The sequence below is a fragment of the Gracilinanus agilis genome, chromosome 3 (assembly GCF_016433145.1).
Source record: "Gracilinanus agilis isolate LMUSP501 chromosome 3, AgileGrace, whole genome shotgun sequence".
Classification (NCBI taxonomy): domain Eukaryota; kingdom Metazoa; phylum Chordata; class Mammalia; order Didelphimorphia; family Didelphidae; genus Gracilinanus; species Gracilinanus agilis.
In genome coordinates, this window is record NC_058132.1 from 343,662,469 (window position 1) to 343,688,185 (window position 25,717).

Below are 25,717 nucleotides of genomic sequence, written 5' to 3' on the forward strand. Positions count from 1 at the left end.
AATAGTGCCAGAAAATGGTTTTTTAAAAAAGACAGTAAAGTCCAATATAAAATTGTCTTCATTAGAAATCTTTGGAACCTGGCACTGTAAATACAGATGGCAAACCTGTAATTTCTTGTTGCATTTAGAGATCAGTATTAGTGAAAAAATTCACAGAGAACAAAGCATTATGATATACTCTACCTTAGTAGGTATGGGAGGTGAGAACAATGTTCAAGTGACCTACAATTTGTGCTGGATCAGTGTTTCTTCCAGAAAGGCTTAAGAACAGCATGTTTACAAAATTTAGCGTGTTCATTTGGCTAGAAGAGAAATTGTAAAGAGTGTTGGAAGATTATTTCTCTGTTCTCTAACTTATCAGGAAAATTAAAGTCTTTCTTGAAAAAATAGAATGTGATGTTCCCTTAAATCACAAGAGAAAATAAAGGGTAAAATAATACAACAAGGTAGCAGAGAATCACGGTATTTGTTTGGAGTTTTAAGTGATAGAAGAATGTGCCTCACAAAATGAAGTGAAGAAGGAAGACCACTGATGTCTTAGAGTGGCACAGTAGGTTTCAGGCTCTTCCCAAAGAGGATGGCCCTGCACATTCTAATGTTTCACAGAATGAGGACACGCATCTCCTGATTTTACCAGGAGAAAAGATAGCTATTAGAAGACCTTCTCACTCTAAACCTGATTCGATTATTAGCTAAAGATAGAAGAGATGAATCCTAATGAAAACAGACTTCATTGCTTACCAAATTTTTAAAATACATGAGCAAAATAACAAAATAGAAGCAGATAGTAGAGAATTAAGTACAAAAGAGTGGCAAGAATGTCACAAATGGTAAAGTCTAGAATGAGATATTTGTTGTTGCCTAGTCATTCAGTTATGTCTGACTCTTCCTTGACCCCTTGCAAGTATAGCAGGCATCCTTCCAGGAGCTACACTGTTCATGGAGTTCATTTCCAGGACCTGTCCAGGGGGTTTTCTTGGCAAAGATACTAGTTTGCCATTTCTTTCTCCAGCGGGTTAAGGCAAACAGGTATTAAGTGGTCATACAATTAATAAGTATCTAAAGCAAGAGTTTAAACTCGGATCTTCCTGACTCCAGGCCCAGTGCTCTCTCCACTAAGCCATCTTGCTGCCCTGTCTGGGTAAATGTGAAAGACTACAGAAGTTATTTGTTTTTAGCCATTTTGGGGACCAGAGGAAGAACATAGAAGAGGTACGACCTTTTTAGGGGAAGATTTAGGAGATATTTAGAATAGATGATAAAAATTTAGAAGAAATGATAAAAATGGGAAATCAATTAAAAGCCAAATTTTTCTTTTGTTCTGTCATCTCTATCAAGGAGATTGCTCCTCAGATTAGGAATTATAACAAAAAATGGTCTTTAGGGAATTGGGACGGTATGAGAAACCAGATGATATTGAGTTCAAGTTACTAGTCCAGATGAATGATATAGTGGGTCCTAAAAGAACTTAAAGATAGTTTATAAGCTTCTGTTTGCTGTGTCAGGAAAAGGTACCATGGAAGTAGAGATGGGCTACTGGTGCAATTGTTCTTTCTTTAAAGGGAAAGGAACTATAAGTCAGGGAGGACAAAGTAAGTTGTGGACAAAATCCTAGAATCAATTATTAAGGCCATGGTTTTTGAGTGATTGAACAGGGAACTAACAATCACCTTAAACTCTCTTGGATTCAACAAGAATAAATTACGCCAGATTAACCTTGTTTTCTTTTTTTGCCAGGGTGATTAGACAGATTAGGGAAAATGTAAACATTTTATATTCAAATTTTAGGAGGAGATTTGAACAAATCTTTCATGATATCTTTTGAACAAGTTAAGAAAATGTAGGCTGATGGTAATATAATGAATGAAGAGAGAAATGGCTAAATGATCAGAAAGTGTGATTGTTTTATGTCAACTTGGAAGAGTTATAATGGAGTGCTATAGAATTATTTCTTTGAATCCTTTTTAACAATTTGTTGTGTCATATACGAAGGTGTAAATAGCATGTTATAACATTTTCAGATGAAATGACATTTGAAGAGATAGATAATAAAATTTTATAAGATCTTGATAATAGAATGGTGGGCCTAATTAATAATTAAAAAGAAACTTAATGGGGATTAATGTTAAGACTTATATTCAAAAAGTCAACTTAACAAGTACAAGATGGAGATAACTGGATAATGTGTATTAAGAAAAAGACTGAAAGGTTTTTAGTAGACTCTAAACTCAGATATATATATATATATATATATATCAGCAAAAAAACAAAAAACAAAAAACTAATAGAATCTTAGTTCCTATTAGCATAAGTTTAGTATGTCTGGAAGAAGACATGATAGTCCTACAGCATTTTGCCCATGCCAGTCTATATCTGGATTTTTTCTCTCAGCTCTGGGTGCAACCTTTTTAAACCCTTAACTTCCATCTTAGAATCATTGCTATGTCTTGGTTCCAAGGCAGAAGAGTGGTAGGGGATAGGCAATTGTAGTCAAGTGATTCTGCCAGGGTTACATAGATAGGATGTGTCTGAGGCCAGATTTGAACCCAGGACCTCCCATGTCCAGGTCTGGCTTTCAAACCACTGAGCTACCTAGCTGCCCCCTGGGTGTGCCATTTTAAGAAAGACATTGACATTTTGGGATTGTCCAACCAGAGGAGACAGTCAGGTTGGTGAGGGATTTCAAAACCATTATCCAGATGATGATGGATGGAAGGAATGAGTTTGTTGGGCAACTTGATATCTACTGTCATGTATTTAAGGGATTGCCATATGGATAATGATAGTTCACATTTACCCTATAGGCTTAGAACTAAAATAGACTTAAAGATCATCTAGTATAACTCTTTCACTTTGAAGATCAAACTGTAGCCCAGAGAACTTGTTTCATAGAGTGCTTTAATGTGCACAAAGTGTTTTTCTCAATAAGAGAAACACAAATTAAAATAATTCTGAGGTTCCATTTTAAACCTGTTAAGTTGTTGAAGATTAAAAAGGAAATGACAGTTGTTAGAGGTGTTGTGAGAGGACAGGAACACTAATGTGCTTTTGATGGAGCTATGGATTTGTCTAAACTTTCTGGAAAGCAATTGGGAATTATATTTCCAAACCCTCTAAACCAAGCATAACTCGGGTGTCACTTTGAGAAAAAAACCATAATTTCATGATATTTATAGTTTAAATAACAAAAATGTATAATTGTGATAGATAACTGTATTTAATAAACCAAAAACTAATTATTTAACTTAGTGACAGTTGTTTTAGCCTATAGACCTCTGGCACAGAGTGTCTACACTACACTACAGCAAATGTTTCATCCTCAGCATGTGGCCCCATACTTCTCTGTATGCAGATGCATTCGACCGTGGGTCATTGAAAATAGCTATGCATGGGGGAGGGGGGGGAGAGGGGGGCCAGCTGGATAGCTCAGTGGATAGAGAATGCCAGGCCTAGAGATGGGACGTCCTAGGTTCAAATCTGGCCTCCGATACTTCTTAGCTGTGTGATGCTGGGCAAATCACTTGACCCCCATTGCCTACCCTTACACAGTATTGACTCCAAGACAGAAGGTAAGGGTTTAAAAAAAAAATGGCTATGTGTCAGTGCTGATACATGTGCCATAGGTTTGCCATCAGGGCTCTAAACTGTACATATCTTTTGACCCAGTGATATATACACCAGATTTAGGCTCCAAAGAGTTCAAAGAGAAAGGAAAGGACATATATGTACAAAAATATTCATAAGAAAAGCAAATAAGCAAAAAAAAAAACCAGCTACTTGCTATCTTATAATTGATTATCAGTTCCAAGGCAGAAGAGCAGTAAGGGCTAGGCAATTAGGCTTAAGTGATTTGCCCAGGGACACACAGCTAGGAAGTGTCTGAGGTCAAATTTGAACCCAGACCTTCCGCACTGCAGGCCTGGCTCTCTATCCATTGAGCCACCCAGCTGCCCCTAGATTAAGCATTTATTAAGTGCCTATTGTCTGCCAGTCACAGTGCTAAGCATCTTATAAACATTATCTCTTTTGATCCTTGCAACAACCCTGACAGGTAGTGCCATTATTATCCTCATTTTAAAGTTGAGGAAACTGAAGCAGACAGAAGTTAAAGTAAAGGGTCACGCAGCTAGTAGGTAGGATTTGGACACAAGTCTTCCTGACTCCAGGGCCCAGTGCTCTATCTACTGCAACACCCCACAGCAACACTTTTTATTATAGCAAATAACTGGAAAGAAATGTGCACCCATCAATTTGGAAGTAGCTGAGCAAATTATGGTTTATGATTGTAGTGGAATTATTATGTTGACAGGATGGACTCAGAAAAATTCATCTGCAAAAGGCTGTATAAATCAGTCCAAAGTGAAATAATGAGAACAAAGAGAACACTTTACTTAATAACTGCATTATAAAGAAAATAACTTTGAAAGACTAATGAATGCCTTGAGTGACACCTCACCTCCAAAAGACTGATGATGAAGTTTTCCCTTTCTTGACAGAGAAGTTACCTTGCTAGAGGTGGAGAATGAGGCACATGTTTTCAGACATGACCAGTGGTAGATTGTTGTAATAAATGAAAATAAAATTTATTAAATGTAATATTAATAAAACATTGTGGTCGCCATTACAAAATCAACTCTCATTAGTAGCTCTTAACAATGTAATTTTAACAAAAATGGAGATATATAAAAAAGGGAAATGAAGGAAGGGAACAGAAATTTCACCTATCCGAAAAATACCTAAGCCCACAAAGCCACTTAGCCTGCAAAGCCTTGAGCAGAGGGAAGGAAGGATGGAGGGAGAGAGAGACAGAGAGGGAGAGAGATTATTCAGAGGAGGATAGGAGAAGTAGTGATGATAGTCATTGCAAAAGAAAAAAGGGAAGAGGAAAAGAATGTCACTGAAACCTTTTAAAATGCACAGAGGAGAATTTTAGAAACTCAGGAGACAATTGGGACAATTTGGGGCCTCTTGTGTTAAATGTATTGTATAATTAATGAAAAATAAACAAGCTATACGCAGTACAGATTCATGGTTTTATATGCAGTTTTTTGTTTCTGAATCCTTTTGTCTTTGGAGATGATCATGTTGGAGACGATCATAATTAAAAAGAAATGCTTTTAAAGTCCTAATATTTTTTGTTAGTACACATATGAAAACTCTTCTACCCCTTTTCTGGGGCAAATAGCCAGTCATTAATGCACTTTTAATGAAAACACATTGAATTATTCCTAATTTTTTAGGTTGTAAATGAGTAAAGGCTTCTTATTGAATTATTTAGGAAAATAGTATTTTATAAACATGTAATAAATATTATTATAGAATGATTTGGGCGAGTGCTGTTTCTGTCAGTAAATCATAAATCAGTTCCTTTTTAGTGAATTAAATGTTGGGATAATCCTACATTCTTCTTCACTGAAAGAATGAATGCTCTTGTCCCTTCCAGGCTGAACGTCAAGCCATCAATACCACAGTGCAAGGGTCTGCTGCCGATATTGTCAAAACAGCCACTGTGGGCATTCAGAGACGATTGGAGGCGCTGCCTTCTGTGGCCCCGTCTCACGCACACAGAGAGAGTGGGCTGGGAGGCCCCAGCACAGGTTCGTTTCCTTCATCTAGTGCCAATATGTTTTCAAGTTGAAGAAGTAGTTATAAGAAAGAGAGAAGCATGATTTTAAACAGTCTTCACTTGGTCTTTCATAGTTTCTTTTCTTTGCTTTTGTCCATTTTTATGTAATAAGCGAACACACGTGATTCTCAGGTTCGACATACAAACTCTAAATGGACCTTTTGGTTGTGTCCTTGTTGCTGAATGTCCTCCTATTTTTGGTTCCTACCTTCAAAATAGGTCCCCCACTTAGAGTATGACACAGGCCAATTCCCTCTGACTCGTTTCTAATTCTTTATCCCTCGCTTCATTGTTCTTCCTTGAAATAATTTTCACTGACTCAGAGACGGCTGTCAAACTTGTAATAATACTATCTCAATGAGGAGCCTATTGCAGTCATCCAGGGGAGAAGCTTTGTCGCTGGCAGATAAGTAGGGGAGGGATGTCTACGAGAGGCCTTGCAGAGGTGCGATCAACATTGTGTGGCAGCTTGATGTAATCTGAGGTGGAGGATGTCAGGGTGGTCACTGAGGCTAAGGACCCAGGGGGCTTGGAAGCATGATGGGATTCTCAGCAGAAACAGGGAAGCAGAGAAGGGGGGCGGGCTTTGGGGAGAAGAAGAAAGCGCTGTGGAGGAGGCAGAGACCAGCATCTGCTCTGGGCCACACACCAGAGATGCCTGTGTACCCCAAAGCAGGAGAGCGGTCAGGTGATGCCGGCAGAGGGAGGGAGGTGCGAGGTCCTGGGAAACAAGGAATCACCCTACTCCCCATCCTGGACCAGAGTTTCAGGATCATGAGAAAGGCTGGTCCAGTAGAACTGGAAAGGATGGCCTTGACCTCAGTGTCTCCTCTCTCCTCGCATGTATGTAGATGACGGAACATGAAGGGAAGAGGTGTGCAATGAGGCCACGTTGATTAGAAGTAGGATGGGGACTCTAGAGGGCCCATCAAGGGGCAGGCTGCCCCGAGTTAGGACATGGAAGGTGTAGGCGCTGGAATTGGTGCTAAGGCAGGGGTGCTTTCTGAGGAGCTGTCTGGGCATTCTGTATCCATGAGGTTAAGTGTTAGAGAAGGGACATTGGGCTTCTCGTTAATGACTTTTCTTGTAAAAGAATTCCTGGGCAGAGGAGTCATAAATTAATGTATTCTTCGGCAAGTTAATTAACTCTTTTAAGAACACATTTATAATCAATTGGTTCGGATTAAAATTCGGATTTATTGCCTGCCAGCATCCCCATGTTCCAGGTGCTGACCTGGCTCTGGCTCCCTCCTGTAGAGTGGTGGGAGGGAGAATATGGAAGAAGGTGATGGAGAGAAGGATGGCCTCTGGAGTCTGGGTAGAAGGAGGCTGCTAGGAGGCTGCAGCAGGGTTCTTCTGTCCTATGCTTTTGTCTCTAGGCTAGTAGAGGTGGGGGGTCAGTGAGCTTAATCTTAAAAACCAGAAAAGCTCTCTGAGGTATGGCGGGCAAGATAGGCATTTTCCTCATCAGCACAGTGATATAATTTCATGGCTTGTCATTTAATAGGAGATAATATTATCATGTAAAGCTCTGTATAACCATTTCTTCCTTTGCTTCTTCCTCTTCTTCTTTAATTAAAATTTTACCAGTTTCTCAAAATTCTGAAGTTTTACTGTGACATTTCAATTCTTCATCCCTTTTCCTGATCGAACAATGCTGATGCAATGATTAATTTTACTCTTTTTTTACACGTTTCTCCTCTCTTCCTTCAGGACAAAAGAAAGGATTCCAAAGACTATTTTGCCCAGTAAGAGGAGCCTTTTTCATTCTTCAGTTGCACGATGAGCTGCTTTATGAGGTGGCAGAAGACGACGTTGTCCAGGTTCTTTACAACATAGAACAGTTTCTGTTGTGCCCTTGCACCCGAGGTAGTCCCTTTGTGACAAAAAAGGACCCTCTCCCTCCACCCCCCACCCCCAGTCCAGCACACTCTCCCCAAGCCCTAAGCTTGGAGAAGAGGTGAAGTAGATTCAGTTAGTAGTTCAAATAACTGGCATTTATTAGAGCCCATAGTATGGCAAGCACTGTGCTAGGTGTAGGGAACACAGAAATGAAAAGTATTCCCCACCTTCCAGAAACATACCTTCTGCTGAAAAAGGAGAGTTTTGTCCTTTGCCTGCCTCTGGTCTGTGTGCTGACCGAGGGGAGACACTGCTTCTAGGAAAACAGGCTGCAGGGATAGTGCTGAAACCCGGCAAGTTTTTATATAGGTTAAAGAAAAATGTATACATATATAATATATACACACACACATATATATATATATATGTCTACATGTATGTATGTATATAATTTTTTTTAACCTTTACCTTCCACCTTAGAATCAAAATTGTGTATTGGTTCCAAGGCAGAAGGGCAGTAAGAGCTAGGCAATGAGGGTTAAGTGACTTGCCCAGGGTCACACAGCCAGAAGGTATCAGGGGCCACATTTGAACTAAGAACCTACCATCTCTGGGCCTAGCTCTCAATCCCCTGAGCCCCCCCTGAGCCCCCCCCCCCGCTGTCCTCCAGGCCTGCAGTGATCAAGGGAAGCTTGTGATCTAGAAGTCAAGGCCCTGCATCAGAGTTCTCACTAACCTCTGCTGAGGTTCTCCATTCAGCTGCCTCCAAGAGGCCTCATCTTTGAAGGCTAGCTAGGAGCGTGGCTGGTGAGGCCCCGCGTAGTCCTGGGAGTGTCTTCTGAAGGAAAATGCCAGGAACCCCTGTGAGGGCCTCCTCTTCCCCCCTAGAGGAGCAGGAAAGCCCTCCGCCTCCCCCAGCCAGGCTTTTACGGTCCTGTGTTCACTTCCAGGTCGCTCAGATTGTCAAGAATGAAATGGAAAATGCTGTGAAGCTCTCAGTGAAACTGAAGGTCAAAGTGAAGATAGGGCCCAGCTGGGCGGAGCTGCATGACTGGGACGTGTGACCGGGGAGGGGGAGGCCGCTGTGGGGACGCTAGCTCGGCCGGCCGAAGGGGCGGCTGCTCTGCGGGGCGGGACGGTTTCATCCAGGCACGATCACTGCGCATCCTTTCACCAAGGGCGTTTGTCTCTACGGACCCTGGGATCTTACTACGATTTTGGGAAAAAATGAATTTCCTTCCAAAGGAATAGAATGTAATGCTCACAACTCCTCCCAAAGTACCTGGGGAATTGCCTTTTATGGAGTGCGCACGTGGAACTGAATCGTCTCTCAGGATCGCTATTATAGGACCCTAATGGCAGTCCGAGGTGCCTGCGTGCCAGGAGCCTACCAGGGACGCAGCACGCCATCTTCCTCCGCCGCCCAGACAGGCTCGCGCTTCCTCTGAGGCGGCCATTCTGCCCCTTCGCACTCGCTTCTGCTCTCTAGATCCCGGCAGCCTTGATCTGGGCAAGTCCAGGGGACCGTAGATAGAGATGTATGTTATTTTGCACACCAGAGTTAGGCTTTCTGTGAGGCTTTTATCCAGAAAGAACTAATGGGAGGCGGGCGGGGCAGGGATTATTTTAAGCATTTAGTGATTCTAAATTATGAATTTTAGGATATTAAGGGGGGAAAATGGAGAGGAAAGTTATTTAGAAATGTTTTCTTGAAAAGCTTTATTCCCCCCCCCCCCCCCCCGGTCCCATCCCCTGTCGCACGCAATGTATTTAAAATACTCCTTTCCTTTCCCTGAAGCCTCACTTCTTCACATGGCACTTGAGTCAGAAAGATGCGTCCTTTTCCTTTGGAAGCTCACGCTGAAACTTCCCCGTCCTCCTCCTTGTCTGAGTGCCTTTTTCCATTCTGAAGCAGGGCATTTTATATGTAATTGAAAGGCTCATGCTGAAAAGATTGCACTTTACACAGAGCCCTTTTCATTGTTGAAATAAAATGAATTTGTGATGAATTCTACTTCAAAATCTTTTTAATCATTGTCTTTTGCATAACAGCGGTAGAAAATCCGCTTTTATCTCTATGTCCTACTCTTTGGCAGAGTGCTAGCGTGGCTGTTATAAATTAAGTAAATGATTGATTGTCATCTAAATAGCTCTTCTCTGATCATTTATCCAGAAATAGATATTTCCTTTGGAGGTCTCCATATTAAAGTTTATTATTAAGCCTCTTGGTATTGTCAAATGCAACTGTTTGACAGACAGTGAAATGTTCTTGTCTGCAGGGGAAGCGAAAGGCACTCAACACATAGTTTTGAATTTTTACAAAAGAGTGGCTGTATCTGCCAGAAGGTGGCAGGAGAAGGAAAGGGACAGTTTTAGCAGTAGTAAGCTCTTTCATTCTTAAACAGGTTTGGAATGTTTCTCAGTAAGATGTTCTTTAAGTCCAGCAATGAATTTAGTGATTTTTTTCTTCTGAGTTCGTGTATTTTCAGAACTGCATTATCTTAAAAAAAAAAATTTTTTTTTAAAACTGGATGTCCCAGAGACATCTCAAACTCAATATGTCACTTTTCTTTTCTCCTAAGCCCACACCCCTTCCCATTTCTCAGGTTTACATCTTTCTTTCCTTGACTCTCTCACTGTCTTCCTCCATATATTCAGTCCATTGCCAGATCTTGCTGTTTCTCCTTCCTAAGCTCCTCTAGAATCTGACTTCTGTACAATTGCCATCCTCATTCAGGCCTCTCTTCTTCTTTTTTTAACCCTTACCTTCCATCTTGGAATCAATACCAAGCATTGGTTCCAAGACAGAAGAGTAGTAAGGGTGGGCAATGGGGGTTAAGTGACTTGCCCAGGGTCACACAGCTGGGAAGTGCCTGAGGTCAATTTTGAACCCAGGACCTCCCATCTCTACCCCTGGCTCTCAATCCACTGATCTCCCCAGCTGCCCCCATGGCCTATCTTCTTGCAGCAGCTTCTTAGCTGACATCACTGCCCATTCCCGTCCTTCTGACACACTGCTGGGGAAATGATTTTCCTTAAATTGTAAGAGGGAGATTTAAGGTATTTATAGATATATATTTAAAGTGTGGCCACCAGGAATCAACAATTCAGATTGATTCCGTAATTAAATTAGACCCAAGTCAGCACTGGGTTTAAGGTAGTTTATTTACAGTTAGGAGGGTAAAAGGTAGGGAGATAGAGTGAGGGAGAGCCTAGTCCAGGCCTGCAGAGCCCTGGATGGAGAGAGAAGGTTAAAAGGCTAAATAAATGAAGCTCAAAGCCACAAGGCCCAGCAACCAGATAGGCTAGTGCCTACTTAAGGCAGAGTTTGGAAGCGGCCTAGGTAGGCCAAGGAAGTCAGCCTAACTTACCCATGTGACCATTCTGTGTAGAAGCTGCCTGAGGTCTCCTCAGAGATCCTTCAGCTCCAAGTTCAAAGCAGGAACTCCCAACAGAAAGTAACCAACGTACTTAAAGAGAAAGTGTCACTTCCTGTGGGTCTACCTCTAATTCAAGTGGACAAATGGCAGGCTCTACACTGTTTTGGAAGGCCCAAAGGGCAGTCCCTTGTTCTTGATTTGTTACTTATTGTCACGTGTGGGTAACTCATCTCCCTCCCCACTAAGGGAGGTGAGGATGACATCATCTGGGGTAGGTAGAGTTTTGACTATGAATGGACTAGAGCTAATTCTGTTTACACAAAATGCAGATCTGACCATATCATTCCCCTACTCACAATTTCAGTGGCTTTCTGTGGATTCTAGGGCCAAAAATAAACTCATTTTAACCTTTAAAATGCTTCACAACTTTATTCCAACTTATTTTTTCTCCACCTTGAGGCAAACATTTTTTCCAATAATCAGAAGAATGCAATGAATGGAACAATTAATCTAGGTATGCCTATCTATCTGAAACTACACCTAGATGGGCCTGTGACTGACTTAAACATTTATGGTTCATTCAAGTGTCTTTTAATCCCTGAACACCCCAAAACCCAGGACAAGACTGGTAAAAGGAGGAAGAAACACAATTACTAGATAATGAAGCTAGACTTAGGCCTCCGAAGACCTCTCACCTCTCAGCATTGCCTGCTGACATCTGATGTATGTGGGGATTTGAAGTAAATCCAAATAAGTAAAAGAGGTAAAAGCTGAGATGAGGGAGAGGAATACCATGTTTCATACTTGTAGAGCCTCAATAGTTAAACATGGAAAAGGACTGAAGCCATAATACTGAATGGCTTCCTCCTTTCCTATCTTCTCTCTTTCCCTCCCTTCCTAGCTTCCCTCTATCCCTTCCGTCCTTCCTTCCCCTCCTTTTCTTCCTTCTTTTCTTCCTTTCCTTCCCTCCTTCCTTTCTTCCTTTTTCTCCTCCCTTTTATTCCCTCCTCTCCTTCCTTTCATTTCCTTCTTCCTTCCTCTCCTTCCTTTTCCCCCTTTTCCATTTCCTCTTTCCTTTTTCCTTCCTCTCTTTCCTTCTTTCCCTCCTTTCATTCCCTCCTTCCCTTCCTTCTTTCCCTTCTTCCTTTCTTCCTTCCTCTCCCTCCTTCCTTATTTTTCTTTCTCTTTTCAGTCCTTCCCTTTTTCTCTTTATCCCATCCCCTCCTTCTTTTGCTTCTTTGTCTACAATAAAAAAGGGTTAGGGTCCAAAGCTGCACATCCAAGCTCTAGCTTGCTCTTCCCACAAAGATGATGGTATATGATGATGCCTTCTCAGGGAGATCAAAACACACAGGATCCTTCTTCAGTGATAACCAACTGACCAAGTCCCCAGTTCTGTGTCATCCCTGCATTCCAGGCCTCTCCAGAATGCTCGGCTCATCCCGCTGAACAAAAACTTTTCTCTCTATACTTAAATCTATTTGCCTCTTGTTTTTCCACAACTATGTGTGTGTGTGTGTGTGTGTGTGTGTGTGTGTGTGTGTGTGTGTGTTTTTCATCCTTCCTTGATCTCTTTTGGATATCTGAGTGATTCCTCTGGGTCAAGGATTATGCTGTCTAATGATTTTGTGGGGTATATTTCCAAATTGCTTTCCAGAATGGCAAGACCAATTTACAGCTCCACCAGCACAGCAGTGCATTAATATATCGATTTCCCCGACAGCCCCTCTAACAACTGTCATTATCTTTTCTTGTCATCTTTGTCAGTCTGATGCATAGGAGATGCAAGTTCAGAAGGGATTTAGTTGGCCTTTCTCTAATTATTAGTGATTTAGAGTATTTTTTTCATAGTTGTTAGTAGCTTAGATTGCTTTCTTTAAACAGGTTCCTATTCATATCATTAATTGTGTAATGGCTCTTGTTTTTATTAATTTGAATCAGTTCCTTTTATACTTTGTATATGACACTGTTATCAGATATTTTCCCCTATTTCCTTTTTCCCTGTCTAATTTTAACTGTATCCATTTTTTTAAACTGTATCCAGCTTTATTAAAGATACTTTTCATAAACAATCATGGTAATTCAGGCAGGACATGGGCTATGATCGGCAACAGTATACAACAACTTTCAAACTCCCCTCCTCCATGGACTACCAAAAAAACATAAAGTCACTATAAAACCCAATGAAGAGTCTTTATTTTATACTTTAAACAGGGAAAGTTTAGAGTGAGGGTGGACACTTTCACATTGAGCATATGTTGTTTAACAACTTTTCACGAGCCTACCCTGACTTTGAGGAAATGAAATGAAAACTGCAGAATTCTTAATTGGAAAATATCCCCAATATGAAAGGAACTTCGGCTCTTTTTGGAGAGGCTACCAGAGGGCCATAATTCAAGTCCAGATTGCCTGAAAGACTGATATCCAACACAATTGATTTGAGAGTGGGGGAAGGAGGGAAATAGGGGCAGGTCCTGGTAGGCCCCTGGTTTTGGAGAAGTCAAGTTGATGCTTATGGCAGACAGAGAAGAAGTACAAATTTTTGAAGATATCCACTCCTACCCCCACTAGACAGGCTGAGGGTATCAGTGTTCATACCTATATATCTGGTGTGTGTGTGTGTGTGTGTGTGTGTGTGTGTGAACCCTCTCTTGGTATTCAAGAGAAGTCCTCTCAAAAACTAGGAGGGGAACGGGGGCAGCTGGGTAGCTCAGTGGATTGAGAGCCAGGCCTAGAGACGGGAGGTCCTAGGTTCAAATCCGGCCTCAGACACTTCCCAGCTGTGTGACCCTGGGCAAGTCACTTGACCCCCATTGCCCACCCTTACCAATCTTCCACCTATGAGACAATATGCAGAAGTTAAGGGTTAAAAAAAAAAAAAAAAAAAAACTAGGAGGGGAAGAAATCCCCACCTATTTCAACCCAGCTTCTGAGACATTCTATCTGTAACATCTGCCCTATCCCCCGAAAACAACAACAAAGCGTTCTGTGGTTCTAACAACATAGCTTAAAAAAAAAGTAAAAAAAATTCTTCTGCATTTTTATAAAACTTGATAAAAAATAGTATTTCAAACTGTACAGTCACCAGAAGCACACAGTTATCAAAAATTCACACAATTCACTTGGCATCTCCAGCACCTTCAGCTTTCTGTGCCTGGTCTGTTTTGGCATCTCCATTTTCTGCAGGGTTGTTCCCCTCCTTACCGGCGTCAGCCTTTCCCTTTTTCCCTTTGGGTAACTTCTCTCCCTTCTCTGCAGGTGCCTTTTTGGGTTTGGGTTCTGGCTTTGGAGGGGCAGGTTTAGCAGATCCCCTGCTGATCTCCTCTGTGGTTCGTCCTTAACCTTGGTCTTGTCTCCCTTAGCATCTCCTTCGGCCTTTCTCTTGGGCACGGTGGTGACGGCGGAGGGGCGGGAGCGGCGGCCACAGCGGAGTCTGGGTGCAGGTTGCAGTGGCGGCAGCGGCCGGTCCGGGGGTCGCTCCCGTCTCCTCTTCCTCCTAACTGTATCCATTTTATTTATGCCAAATCTTTTAAATTTTATATAATTAAAATTATCCATTTTACCTTCTGTGATCCTCTCTATCCTTTCTTTGTTGGTCCCTAGATCTAAAAGGCAATTGGTTTCTGCTGATATATTTTATGTCTAAGTAATGTATCCATTTGTAGCTTATATTGTTATATGCGATGAGATATTAGATATAAGAACCGGTGGGCAAATCATTTAACCCTGTTTGCCTCAGTTCCTTGTCTGTAAAAATGAGCCAAAATGGCAAACCATTCCAGTATCTTTGCCAAGCAAATCTCAAACGGTGTCACAAAGAGTTGGACGTGAGTGAACAACAACAATTTGCAGGAAAGTCTGAGATCTGGTACTGATAACGCTCCCTCCCCCGCCCCAACTTAAAAAAACAACTACTATATATATATATGTATCTATGTATACACACACATATATATATACATACGTACACATATGATATATTTATATATTTTCCTTGATAGTCTTGATGTTTAATTTTCCTAGGTAAATTCTATTATTAATTTTGCTAGCTCTCTAAAAGAATACTTTGATAGTTGAATTGGAATGACACTAAAGTAGTAAATTAGTTATCATTGTCACTTTTAGTATAGCACCATAGATTATTCATGAGTAATTAATATTCATGAGGTCTGTTTTTATTTCTGTAAAGAATGTTTATTGTATCATATAATTTCTTGCATCTTGGTGATAGATTTCCAAATATTTTGTACATTGTGTATTTATTTTTCAACGGAATTTTTAGAAAACTTTTGATAGTTGCTGAATTTTGTTCATAATGCACATATTATGGTTATTTGTGTGAATTTGTTTTTTATTCTATAACTTTGCTGAAGTTTTTTTATAACTAATTTTTAGTTCTCTTTTAGATTCTCTGGATAAGCCATTATTATATCGTCAGCAAAAATAATAGTTTTGTCTTCCTGTTGTCTCTATTTCCTTGCTTTCCTTTTCTTGCTTAATTTCTGTAGCTAGCATTTCTTTTTTGTTGTTGTTGTTGTTCCATATTCTCTTCCTTCTTCAGCCCTTCCCCTACCTAATGAGAAGGCTAGCAATATGATACCCCTTATACATGTGAAGTCAAGTAAAACATATTTCTGTATTAGCATGATGCTGAAAAAAATCAAGAAAGAAGAAAGTGAAAAAAAATGTGCTTCAGCCTGTGGTCAGTTCACCAGTTCTCTTTTTGGAGGTGGAAAAGCATTTTTCATCATGAGTCCTTTGGAATCATCTTGGTTCATTGTATCAATCTTAGTTGTGGCCAGTATTTTAAGTCCTACATTAGGGAATATTGGTTATAGTGGAATATTATATATCTATTCTTGCTTTGCCCTTGATCTTTTTGGATCTAACTTTTCTGTGTCAGGATGTTTACTCTTTTTAGATAGATACTATGTGCATATTTTTCTGGCATTTTTTTAAGAGGAAAGGGTATTGAATTTTGTTAAAAAGTTTTTCGGGATATATTGATAGAATCATGTGGTTTTAATTATTTTTGTTATTAATACGGTATATAATGTTTATACATTTCCTAATATTGAAACAACTTTGCATTCCTGGTGTAAATCCAGCCTGTTCATAGTGTATAATGTTTGTGCTTCTTTGCTAATATTGTATTCAGTATTTTTGCCAATCTTCATTAGAGATATTGGTCTCCAGTTTTCTTCCTTTACTTTGTCTCTCTCTGGTTTAGGTATCAAGACCATACACATATCATAGTAAGAGTTTGGAAAGATCCTGTCTTCACTAATTTTTGCCAACAGTTTGTGTAACCTTGCAATTAAATTTTCTTTAAATGTTTGATAGAATTCATCTGTAAATCCATCTAGTCCTATATTTCTTTCTCCCTCCTTGAGATTTAATTTATGGCTTGTTGAGTTTCCTTTTCAGAAATTAGGTTACTTAAATAACCTATTGCTTCTTTTAATCAGGATATTTTGATTGAATATAATCAGACAATGTCTTTTTTAAAAATTATTTCCTTTGCTTCATTTTTGGCATTGTGAATTTTAATTTTCTGATATTCAAAAACCCTAGTTCCTAGTTTTATTGATAATTTCAATGGGTTCTTTGTCTTTAATTAATCTCTTTAAATGTTCATCTCTTTGTTTTTTTAGACTTTCTACTTTGGTGTTTAGTTGGGAGTTTTTGGTTTGTTGCTTTTCTAGTTTTTTAAATTTGTTTCATGTTCATTTAATTGATTTGTACTTCCTTTCTTTAGTTGATAGAAGCATTTAGAGATACAGACTTTCCTTAAAGATTGCTTTAGCTGCATAGCATAAGTTATGGTATATTGTCTCATTGACACAATTTTCTTTAGTGAAGTTTTTTTTTATTTCTATGATTTGTTCTTTGACTTACAAATTCTTAAATATTATTATTTAGTCTGATTAATTTCTAATTCCTTCCTCAGAGGTCTTTTATTGAATATAATTTTTATTCTGTCGTAGTCAGTAAAGTAGGGGGTTAATATTTCTGCTTTTCTGCATTTGTTTGTGATGTTTTATACCCCAATGCATAGTCAGTTTTTGTATAGATGCCATGCATAGCTGAAAAATATAGGAATTTTTTTTCTGTAAATAACCCTGTAATTGACAGGGGTCTTGCATCTCTAATTTATCTTAAGTTCTATTCAGCTCTTTAAATTATTTCATGTTTATATTTTTGTTGGATCTGTCTTTGCCTAAAAATTCTCTCACTATTATAGTTTTACTTTTTCTCCCTGCAGTTTTGTGAACTTTTCTTTAGATGCTTAGATGCTGTGCTTTTTGGTATATATAGGGTGTCTCCAAAGTCATAGTACATTTTAAAGCTTTAAGTAGCTTTAATAACCTAAAACCACACTCAGATTTCTGGAACACCTTGTGCATATTAAGTATTGGCACAATTTCTGTGTTTCGATATCTGTGATGCTTTTACATGTAATGTAGTCTCCTTCATTATCTATTTTATTTAATTAATTTCTACTGCAGTCTTGCCTGAAATCATGATTAATCCCCATGTAATGTGCATATGAATTTTTATGTTTCATATGTTCCTTTAAACTGCATTGTTGGATTCTACTTTCTATTCCATTCTATTATCTTTTTTTTCTGTTTCATGGCTCCTGTGGTTATGATTGTTATTTTTTTATGTGCTTCCATATTGTCCTCTGTACTTTTCTCCCTCTTTGACCCTGACTCCCTCCGTGTAAAGAAGAACAAATGGTGAAAGAGAGTAAATTTGTCTAATGCTTGTGGTCTGTAAATGATGTGATCTATTTCTACTCTATTGCCCTTCTCTTTTTAACCTACTCACTTAACATAGGTTTTTATTATTTTGTTTTCTTTTAATCTTTCCTGTATACTCTCCCTCAGACAATGGAGTAAGTTTTGCTTATGATTTCTTTTCACCTAGCTTGCCCTCTCTCTTAACTTCCATTTCCTCACCTATTTCCCTGATAAGCCTAATGTATTTTTACACTATTCTCTGTATGTGTGTGTGTTCAACTTTCTTTTGTCCTATTTAAATGAAAGTGAGGTCTATGGGATACTTGTTCCCCCTACCCTTTCTTCATGTTTGTATACTCTTACTATCAAGAACTCCCATTTTATGAGATTTTGAATTTTCACCTTCCTTTTCCTTTCTTCTCCAATATAGTCTCCTAGCCTTCCCCTTTCCTCTTCCCAATGCCATCAAAATTGAATAAAACTGTTCCAGGTCTTTCAGTCTTTCTTATTGACCTTCCATAAGTCTTGAAGATATCAAAGTTCTAGGAGGAGGCTTTTAGGCATAAAAAGAATTCATCTTCATTTAGTTCCTTCCAGTCAATCAAATATATAATCAAATGTATAAATAAAAGCATACACCTTAAAATGTTTGACTCCTGAATTTCCATCTCAAAGTGATTATTGTTCCAGCCTTTTCATCATAAATGCTTGCAAATCCACTATTTTATTAATGGTTACTTTTCCACTTATGATATTTTCAGTTTTGCTGGATAGGTTATTCTTGGTGAAAAGTCTTTATTTTCTGGCTTTTGGAATATCATTAATCCAAGCTCTCCTCATCTTAAATGACACAGCTACCATTTCTTGTATTATCTTGACCCTGGCTTCTTGGTACTTGAACTCTTTCTTTTTGGTTATTTGATTTGCAAGCTCTGATTTGTGACTGTGACATTACTGGAAGTTTCAATTTTGGAATTTCTTTCAAGAGATAACAATGGATTCTTTTTAGTTTCAATTTGTTCTGTGGTTCTAAGAGATTTGGGTGGTTTTCATTTACGAATTTCTTGAAAGATGGGATCCAGGGCTCTTTTTGTTCATATTTCTTAAGTAGTCCAGTGATTCTCAGATTTTCTCTCCTTGGACTATTTTCCAAGTCAATTGTTTTTCATAGGATATGCTTTTTCATGCTAGTTTATTTCTCAGTCTTTTTATTTTACTTTAACATTTCTGATTGCCTTATTGAGTAATTTTCTTTTTGGCCTATTCTTTGTATTATGGAGGTAAATTCTGGGATTAGATTTACCATTATCTGTTCTAAGCTATTAATTTTTGTTATCCTTTTGTCCTAGTTGTCATTTTATGTCTTTTGTTTGGTTTCTTCTAGGTACTTCTGTATTTCTTGTGAATAGGGAATTCTTTTCTCTGAGCTTCTATCTGGACCTATTGCAGTTACTTTTTTCTTTTGGACCTCTCGAACTTCTAAAGTATTTAGTCATTGTATTTGGAGTTTTCTTATGTTTATTCATATTTCTAGCATTAATTTCTGGATTGAGGCTTTGTGTTTGCATCACATTCTGTCCTCTTCTTTATTCTTGGATGGTGTGGGAAGGCCCTGTTTGATCCTGAGTGCAGTAGCTAAGACTAATAATAAAGATGATTATGGTAGTATTAATAAGAATAACAGCTAGCATTTACATATAGTGCATACTTTGTGCAAGGCACCATGCAAGGTGCTTTACAATTGGCCTCTCATTTGATCCTTATAAGAACCCTGGGAGATAGGTGGTGTCATTAACCACTTTTTGAAAATGAGGCAGACAGAAGTTAAATTATTTGCTAGGGACACACAGCTAGCAAGTGTCTGAGGACAGATTTGGACTCAGGAATTCCTGACTTTAAGCCCTCTTTTGGAGATTGTCTGACTTTGTCACTTGTGGTTCAATTGTGGAATGCACAGTTACTGGGTTGGGGATGGTCTGCCTAGGTTGGTGTTGGCAAACCCATGGCACATGTGCCAGAGGGGCTGCTCCTCTCCTCCTCTCTGCATGAGGACATTCCTCACTTCCTCCTCCCTTCTGCTCAGCAGTCAGTGGGAGTGCTTCCTCCCTCCCCGTTCTGGGGTAAGGGGGTGGTTCACGTATGGCATGAGGGTTGCAGTTTGGGCACTCAGCCTCTAAAAGGTTCACCATCACTGACTTACGTATTTGAGTGGCTCTGATGTCATCCACTGAGGCTGAGGTTCCCTGACTGCTCTGTTCTGCTCCTCTGGCCTTGTCTCCTATTGGGGGGCCAGGCTACTTGCCTTCTTTGCCTTCCCCCATAACAGTGTAAGCTCTCTGAGGGCAGGGACTGCCTTTCTCCTTGTATTTGTATTCCCAAGGCTTACTTATTACAATTCCTAATCATCTTCTACTCATAAGTATTAGGTTACTTGACTATATGAAAAGTTATAAAGATTCCACCTTGATGGATGATGAATCTTCTGGATTTCTGTGAAGAAGCACCATCATGCTCTCACCTTCTTTGATAAATGTTTTACATGGATGGGGATTAAAAAAAACCCAAACGCTAACCTTCTGTCCTGGAATCAGCATTTGATTCCAAGACAGAAGAGTGGTAAGGGCTAGGCAATGGAGGTTAAGCGACTTGCCCAGGGTCACACAGCTAGGAAGTATCTGGGTCCAGATTTGAACCCAGAAACTCCCATCTCCAGACCTAATTCTCTATCCACTGAGCTACCTAGCTGCCTCAATGAGGATTTTTTCTTTTTTTTTTTTTTTTTCAAATGAACTTGATATTTGCTTTATTAGCGATATGCCTCTGACAGTCTCTGAAATGGACCTAAAAGAAACTACACTTTGCTCATTTCATGGGAAATAAAGATTTTAGTTCTTGGTGAATATGTTTCAGGGTTGAGGGCTTTGCCACATAGGTGATAGCTGTAGTAGAAAAGCATGAGTCCTGCACACTGACCAGTCCACAACATAGGTGTTACATATTTTTATACAGAGAGCACATCTATGTACAAACATATACAAGTTTATTGATCTCTCTACAGACTACAAGAATTCTGATAAGTATAGTCACAACTGCTAAATGCAACAGAAAAATAGTAATTTGTCATATTCTGAAAAGATGCAAAAATTCTGAAGATGAAAGAAAGGTACATCAATTGTGTCATTGGTTTCTTAATTTTCTAGAGTAAAACATCACATAAATACTAAAAAGTATAGGTTCTTGGAATTTTCAGTCCTATGTACCACTATCCATCAAAGCCCACCGGGGCTCCCTTTCTGGCTTGTACATTTGGGAAGGGTGGCAGTTAAGGGGAGGAACAGAGGGGCATGATGGACAAAGGTTACACTCTCGTCTTGCCTCTGGGGCACACTACACCTTTCCATAAGCCTCAGTTCCCCAATGAGAAGAAAATCAGCTGCAGCTTTTGGGGGGGGGCATCCAGACACAGCTGTCACAGGGCATTTTCCTGTAGTGCTTCAGGTCCTGCATGGTAATAATGAGTCATCAACTCGGACACTGCCATGGTCTCCTGGGCAGGTCAGACAGCCCATGGCTAGTCCATCAGCCCATCTAGGTTTCTAGCCTTTCCTCTGCTCTTCCTTCTGTCTTGTCTAGGACGAGCCAAGGTGGACAGTGGTAAGGAGGGTTCCCTAGGGGAAGAGTTGACCCCAAGTCAAATGATAAAGCCAAGAACACTTGGTGCCTCTTCTCTCCTTCCTTTTGCAATCCACTGGGGGTCCCGTGTTTGGGTACCTAGGGTGGAAATTAAGCCAAGCTTCTCTTGGTAGCACCCAGTGCTTTTGCTTTCTGGGATCTCTATCACTTCTCCCCCATCAGGACTCATTACTGGGTACCCATTCTTATTCTATCTTTTACTTGTTCTGTTGGATTTGATCATCTCAGTATAATCTGGGAGCCGGTGCCTTGATCCAAACGATTGTCTACAGGTGTGTATTCTAGGTTTGGTAGCCGAAGGAGACCTCATGATGCCCCTCAAAATATATGATACACATTGCTTCCTCTTCGTGATAGGATGATCACCTACGACGGGGCCTGGAGAGGGAGAAGGGAGCTGGCGACGTGACAAGTTGTGGATGATATGACTGGCAAGAATCTCTTTGCCTTCTCTCCCTCCTCATGTAGAGGAGGCCAGAACCCCCAGGATACAAATACTCCCCTCTCCAGTATTCTCTCCTTAGCCCCCTGTATTTTTCCTGATTTTCATGTTCACTTTTAGACATTATCTGAATGTGAACTTCCATATTATTCCATCTCTATCTAATAAAGACCTGCATCAAATATGTACGGGTCTGTTAGCTTCGTGATTAAATCACTAAAAGAAAAAAAAAAAAGGCTTTCCCAAGGAACAGGAAGCCCTGGGCCAGCAAGCTGATAGTGGGGTCTCTATCAAGTGCTGTCGATGATGCTCATCCCTGATGTTGCTGCTTTCCCAAGGACTAAGAATAAATGAATGAGTGAATGAAGAGTCTCAAAAACAATGAGAAATGGATGACTGATGGTAAGGTTTATTGCTCATATCCAATTGTGGCTATGAGAATAAATCCTGTATTCCTCTCCCACAGTTGCGTAGGATGTTAGGAAGAAGATCTGTTTTCTTCGGGAGCACTAAGTGGGAACTACTTCTTTTGAGACTCAGCCTGGAGATTGGGTCAATAACTGGACAGACTAGAGTTGCAGCTGCTTCTTGTGGTGCTCCCTTTGGGCAGTTCTTATGGAAACTCAGGCTTGAAGCTATTAACACTCCCTCTGCTTTCATAGCAACCAGCAGTGTCTCTGATGTCCTGGAAAAGGGCCCATTTTTCTAAAGGAATGACATGTTCACCCAGGTCATTCAGGAAAACGAGCATTCAGAGAAAAACCTCAGTGGATAGCATCTCTTTGAGAGTGCTCTGACTGGATGATAAAAAGCAATTTTAATGAAGTAAAACCCATTAATTTTGACCCCACTATCAGGAGTTTGTGGAATGAAGTTCATTCTCCCTTTTAAGAAAGTTCTCACTCTGCTCTTAAGAAAGATACCATGGGGAATAATTTAAATACTTAGGAGGTGACTTCTCAAGCACTTCAGAAGCACTGATTTAATTTCAAAGGATCAACTAAATTACAAATCATTCTTAACTACTCATTAAAGAGTGTGGCTAAGTAATACTTTGTTTCAGTCTCTTTCTGGTTAATATACATTAAAATATTCCTTAAAGATACTCTACAATTCTGGCATTTGAGGAATTCTGATGTACTTCCTCCTGAATTAGTATGGATAGCTTTTCATATTATGACATATCGGTAAAGATTTGTCTGTGGGATAATTTAGCTTGGTCTACAATATGTATGAAGTGCAGTCTTCTTGATATCAAGAGGCTGTTGTCAGTCTGCATGTAACACACACATTATGATGAAATAAAGATTCTCTCTAATTTTGTAATACAATTGAACTCAAACCTTTTGGGTGGTTATACAAAATGATCCTGTGATTCATCAAACTAAGTGTTGTCCCCTTTGACTGAAATCTAAATTTTCTGAAATGTAGATTTTTGTAGAAAATGAACCAAATACTGAAAATTAAGTTAGGGATTGAAATATATCCTCTCAAGTAGTATGGGAACAAAATGAGTTTCTTTCTTTCTTTTTTTTTTTTTAAAGGAATGCAGAAAGAGGCTGTTTTAGGCTAGTCTTAGAACAAATAAAGCCCAAGTGAAACACTAATCAATAGTATAGAGCAGTGAATCCCAAAGTGGGTGCTACCGCCCCCTGGTGGGTGCTGCAGCAATCCAGGGGGTGGGGGTGTGATGGCCACACTTTTTTTGTATTACATTCTATTCTGAGTTCAATAAATAGCTTCATAATTTCCAGGGGGCGCTAAGTAATATTTTTTCTGGAAAGGGGGCGGTAGGCCAAAAAAGTTTGGGAACCACTAGTACAGAGGCTAGAGTTTGGCATTTTGTTTGGGTCTTAACACAAGAAAAGTTTGCATTCTATGGATCAATATCTGAAAAAAATATGCTGTAGTGAAAATAAAAGGCCAAAATAGCTTTGTATAAAGGTGAAAAAAAACCACACAACAATGGTGTGGGAAGAGATTTGGGTTCTAGTCCTGGCAATCCCTTATTTAATTTTAGGAAAGTAAATTGACCTCTCTGATTCTCAGTCTTTAAGTTTGTGAGTCATTAAAAAATAAGATGAGATTGAAAATACACAATTATCTATTAATTTAGGGGCAGAGTAGGAAGAACTGCTCCATTTACTCTCTCCCATCAGGGCCTAGGAGGGGAAGACATCTAAGGAGGAGAAACGAACTCCCTCCCCCCCTTCACTATGACTAAATGAATTTCATGAAGCTTTGCTATCAGGGTAGGAATTTTTGCCCCACAGAAGACTGAAATCTTGTGGCCAGAGAGATTTTTCTGAGCAAGTCTCAGGTGTCGGGCTCTATACCTCTATGTTACTCTGAGGATAAACTTACCAACTGGGCTCATTATCTAGAAAACTAAGAGTCATCCATGGCCCCCTCAGGTCCCCTAAGCGGCAACTCAAGACACCTCCTCCAAGGCTGTCAAAAACAGGGCGACTAAATCAGGATATCTGGTTGGGCAATTTCCAACCAGGGCATCTATGTTGTGATGTCATTATTTTGTCTGAAACCCTGGTAATGTCCACAAGGTTAAGCAGCCATTTAACATTGGAATATTAGCAGGCATGCCAGCACCTCGTGGAGATGGGGTGGAGATGGATGCTGGTGCCCCCAAGCTCAACCATAGTGCAGCATGCCAAGGAAGAAGAAGAAAATGGTCACTTCGCCACACTCCTTTGGGGATGCCATCCTGCCCACGTAAATAGCCACTGAACATTGCTGCCGCCTCAAGAAAGAGTAGCATAAAGGCTTGATTGGTTCCCCCATCAAAATAGGCATTTTATTTCATCATAAAATGATAAGTTCAAACTTTAAAATAATATTTTTTGCTGAAGCATTTTCACTGCTAAATTTGTACAATAATGTTGGTTGACATTTGAATGATTTCTTTTGGGGGGGAAGCTGGTGGCTGACATTTTCAGTTGTACATTTACAAGTACTTCTACATCTTTTAGTTAAAATGAAAAATGTATATGAATTTCCACATCCCCAAATTAGATAATTTGGAAGGAAGCCAGGAAATCAGGTCCTTGACTTTGATGGTACAGATGCTGCATTACAGCTGCCAATATCACTGTGCAGACTTTGCTTCTAAGTTTCCCAATTATTTCTACTATTTACAATTCAATTATCTCAAGTGCATGTCCCCCTTCTCCCCCATGCCAGGATCTGTCACATGAAGGCAGTTGGGTGGTCTAGGGAGGTTCTAAGAAGTGCCCATCTAAAAAATACGTAATATTTCAGGATGAGGACAAATACTATGACCTGAAATTACTGCCTCCTTCAAACATCTCAATCCTTGACAAATTTTACAGTGTTTGTAAGAGAAGCTCTGTTGCATAGGAATACATGGGGCATCCCCACTAAGAAACTAATTTGAAATCTCACTTTCTGGCTGTGAAAATGACTAAGCCTTAGAGAAAAGAATTAATTCTTAAGAAGAAATGGTAATTCTGTTTTTGCAAACACAATAAAACCTTGATTAACCAGACTCCCAACTAAGGAGATTCCTTAATTAACTGGCATTTTAGAAATTGCATTCCAATTTCAGGAGAGGGAAAACTTCAGTAGCAAATTTATGGAGATCAAGAAATTAGTTTGAACAATATGCTATTTTCCAGATGTTAAAGTAGACTCAACCCATTGTGGAGGCAAAGTCTGGAGACCTTGGCTCTAGCTCTGCCATTAATCATTGAGATTGGTCTGAATATAGGCTTCATCTTCTCCCACCTAAGTTGCGTAAAACTAGTGAGGCCTATCATTGGTCTTCTTTTTCTGTGTGTATACCTAAATTTTTTTTTTCAAAGATATCTTTGAGTGGGGAGGGTCTGGCCTTTGTAGTTTCAAGGCTGGTCTAGAAGAAAATTAACATTTTAACTGTGACTTTGGGCCACTTTCCTTCTTTGAATGTGAGCTTCCTGACCTGTAAAAACTAGTTGGGCTCCATGATCTCTAG

At 39.7% G+C, this 25,717-nt stretch overlaps 1 protein-coding gene and 1 pseudogene across 1 annotated transcript in view; one reads left to right on the forward strand and one right to left on the reverse strand.

Annotated features, from left to right (window-relative positions):
• Nucleotides 1–8,532, forward strand: part of POLQ (DNA polymerase theta) — a 98,609-nt gene extending 90,077 nt beyond the window's left edge. The window contains exons 26-28 of the mRNA XM_044669168.1: nucleotides 5,444–5,615; nucleotides 7,352–7,449; nucleotides 8,419–8,532. Coding sequence (XP_044525103.1) covers nucleotides 5,444–5,615; nucleotides 7,352–7,449; nucleotides 8,419–8,532 — 384 coding nt within the window. The remainder of the gene's footprint in view (nucleotides 1–5,443; nucleotides 5,616–7,351; nucleotides 7,450–8,418) is intronic.
• Nucleotides 8,533–13,835: 5,303 nt separating this feature from the next.
• LOC123241549 lies at nucleotides 13,836–14,358 on the reverse strand (annotated as a pseudogene).
• Between the last annotated feature and the right edge of the window lie 11,359 nt (nucleotides 14,359–25,717).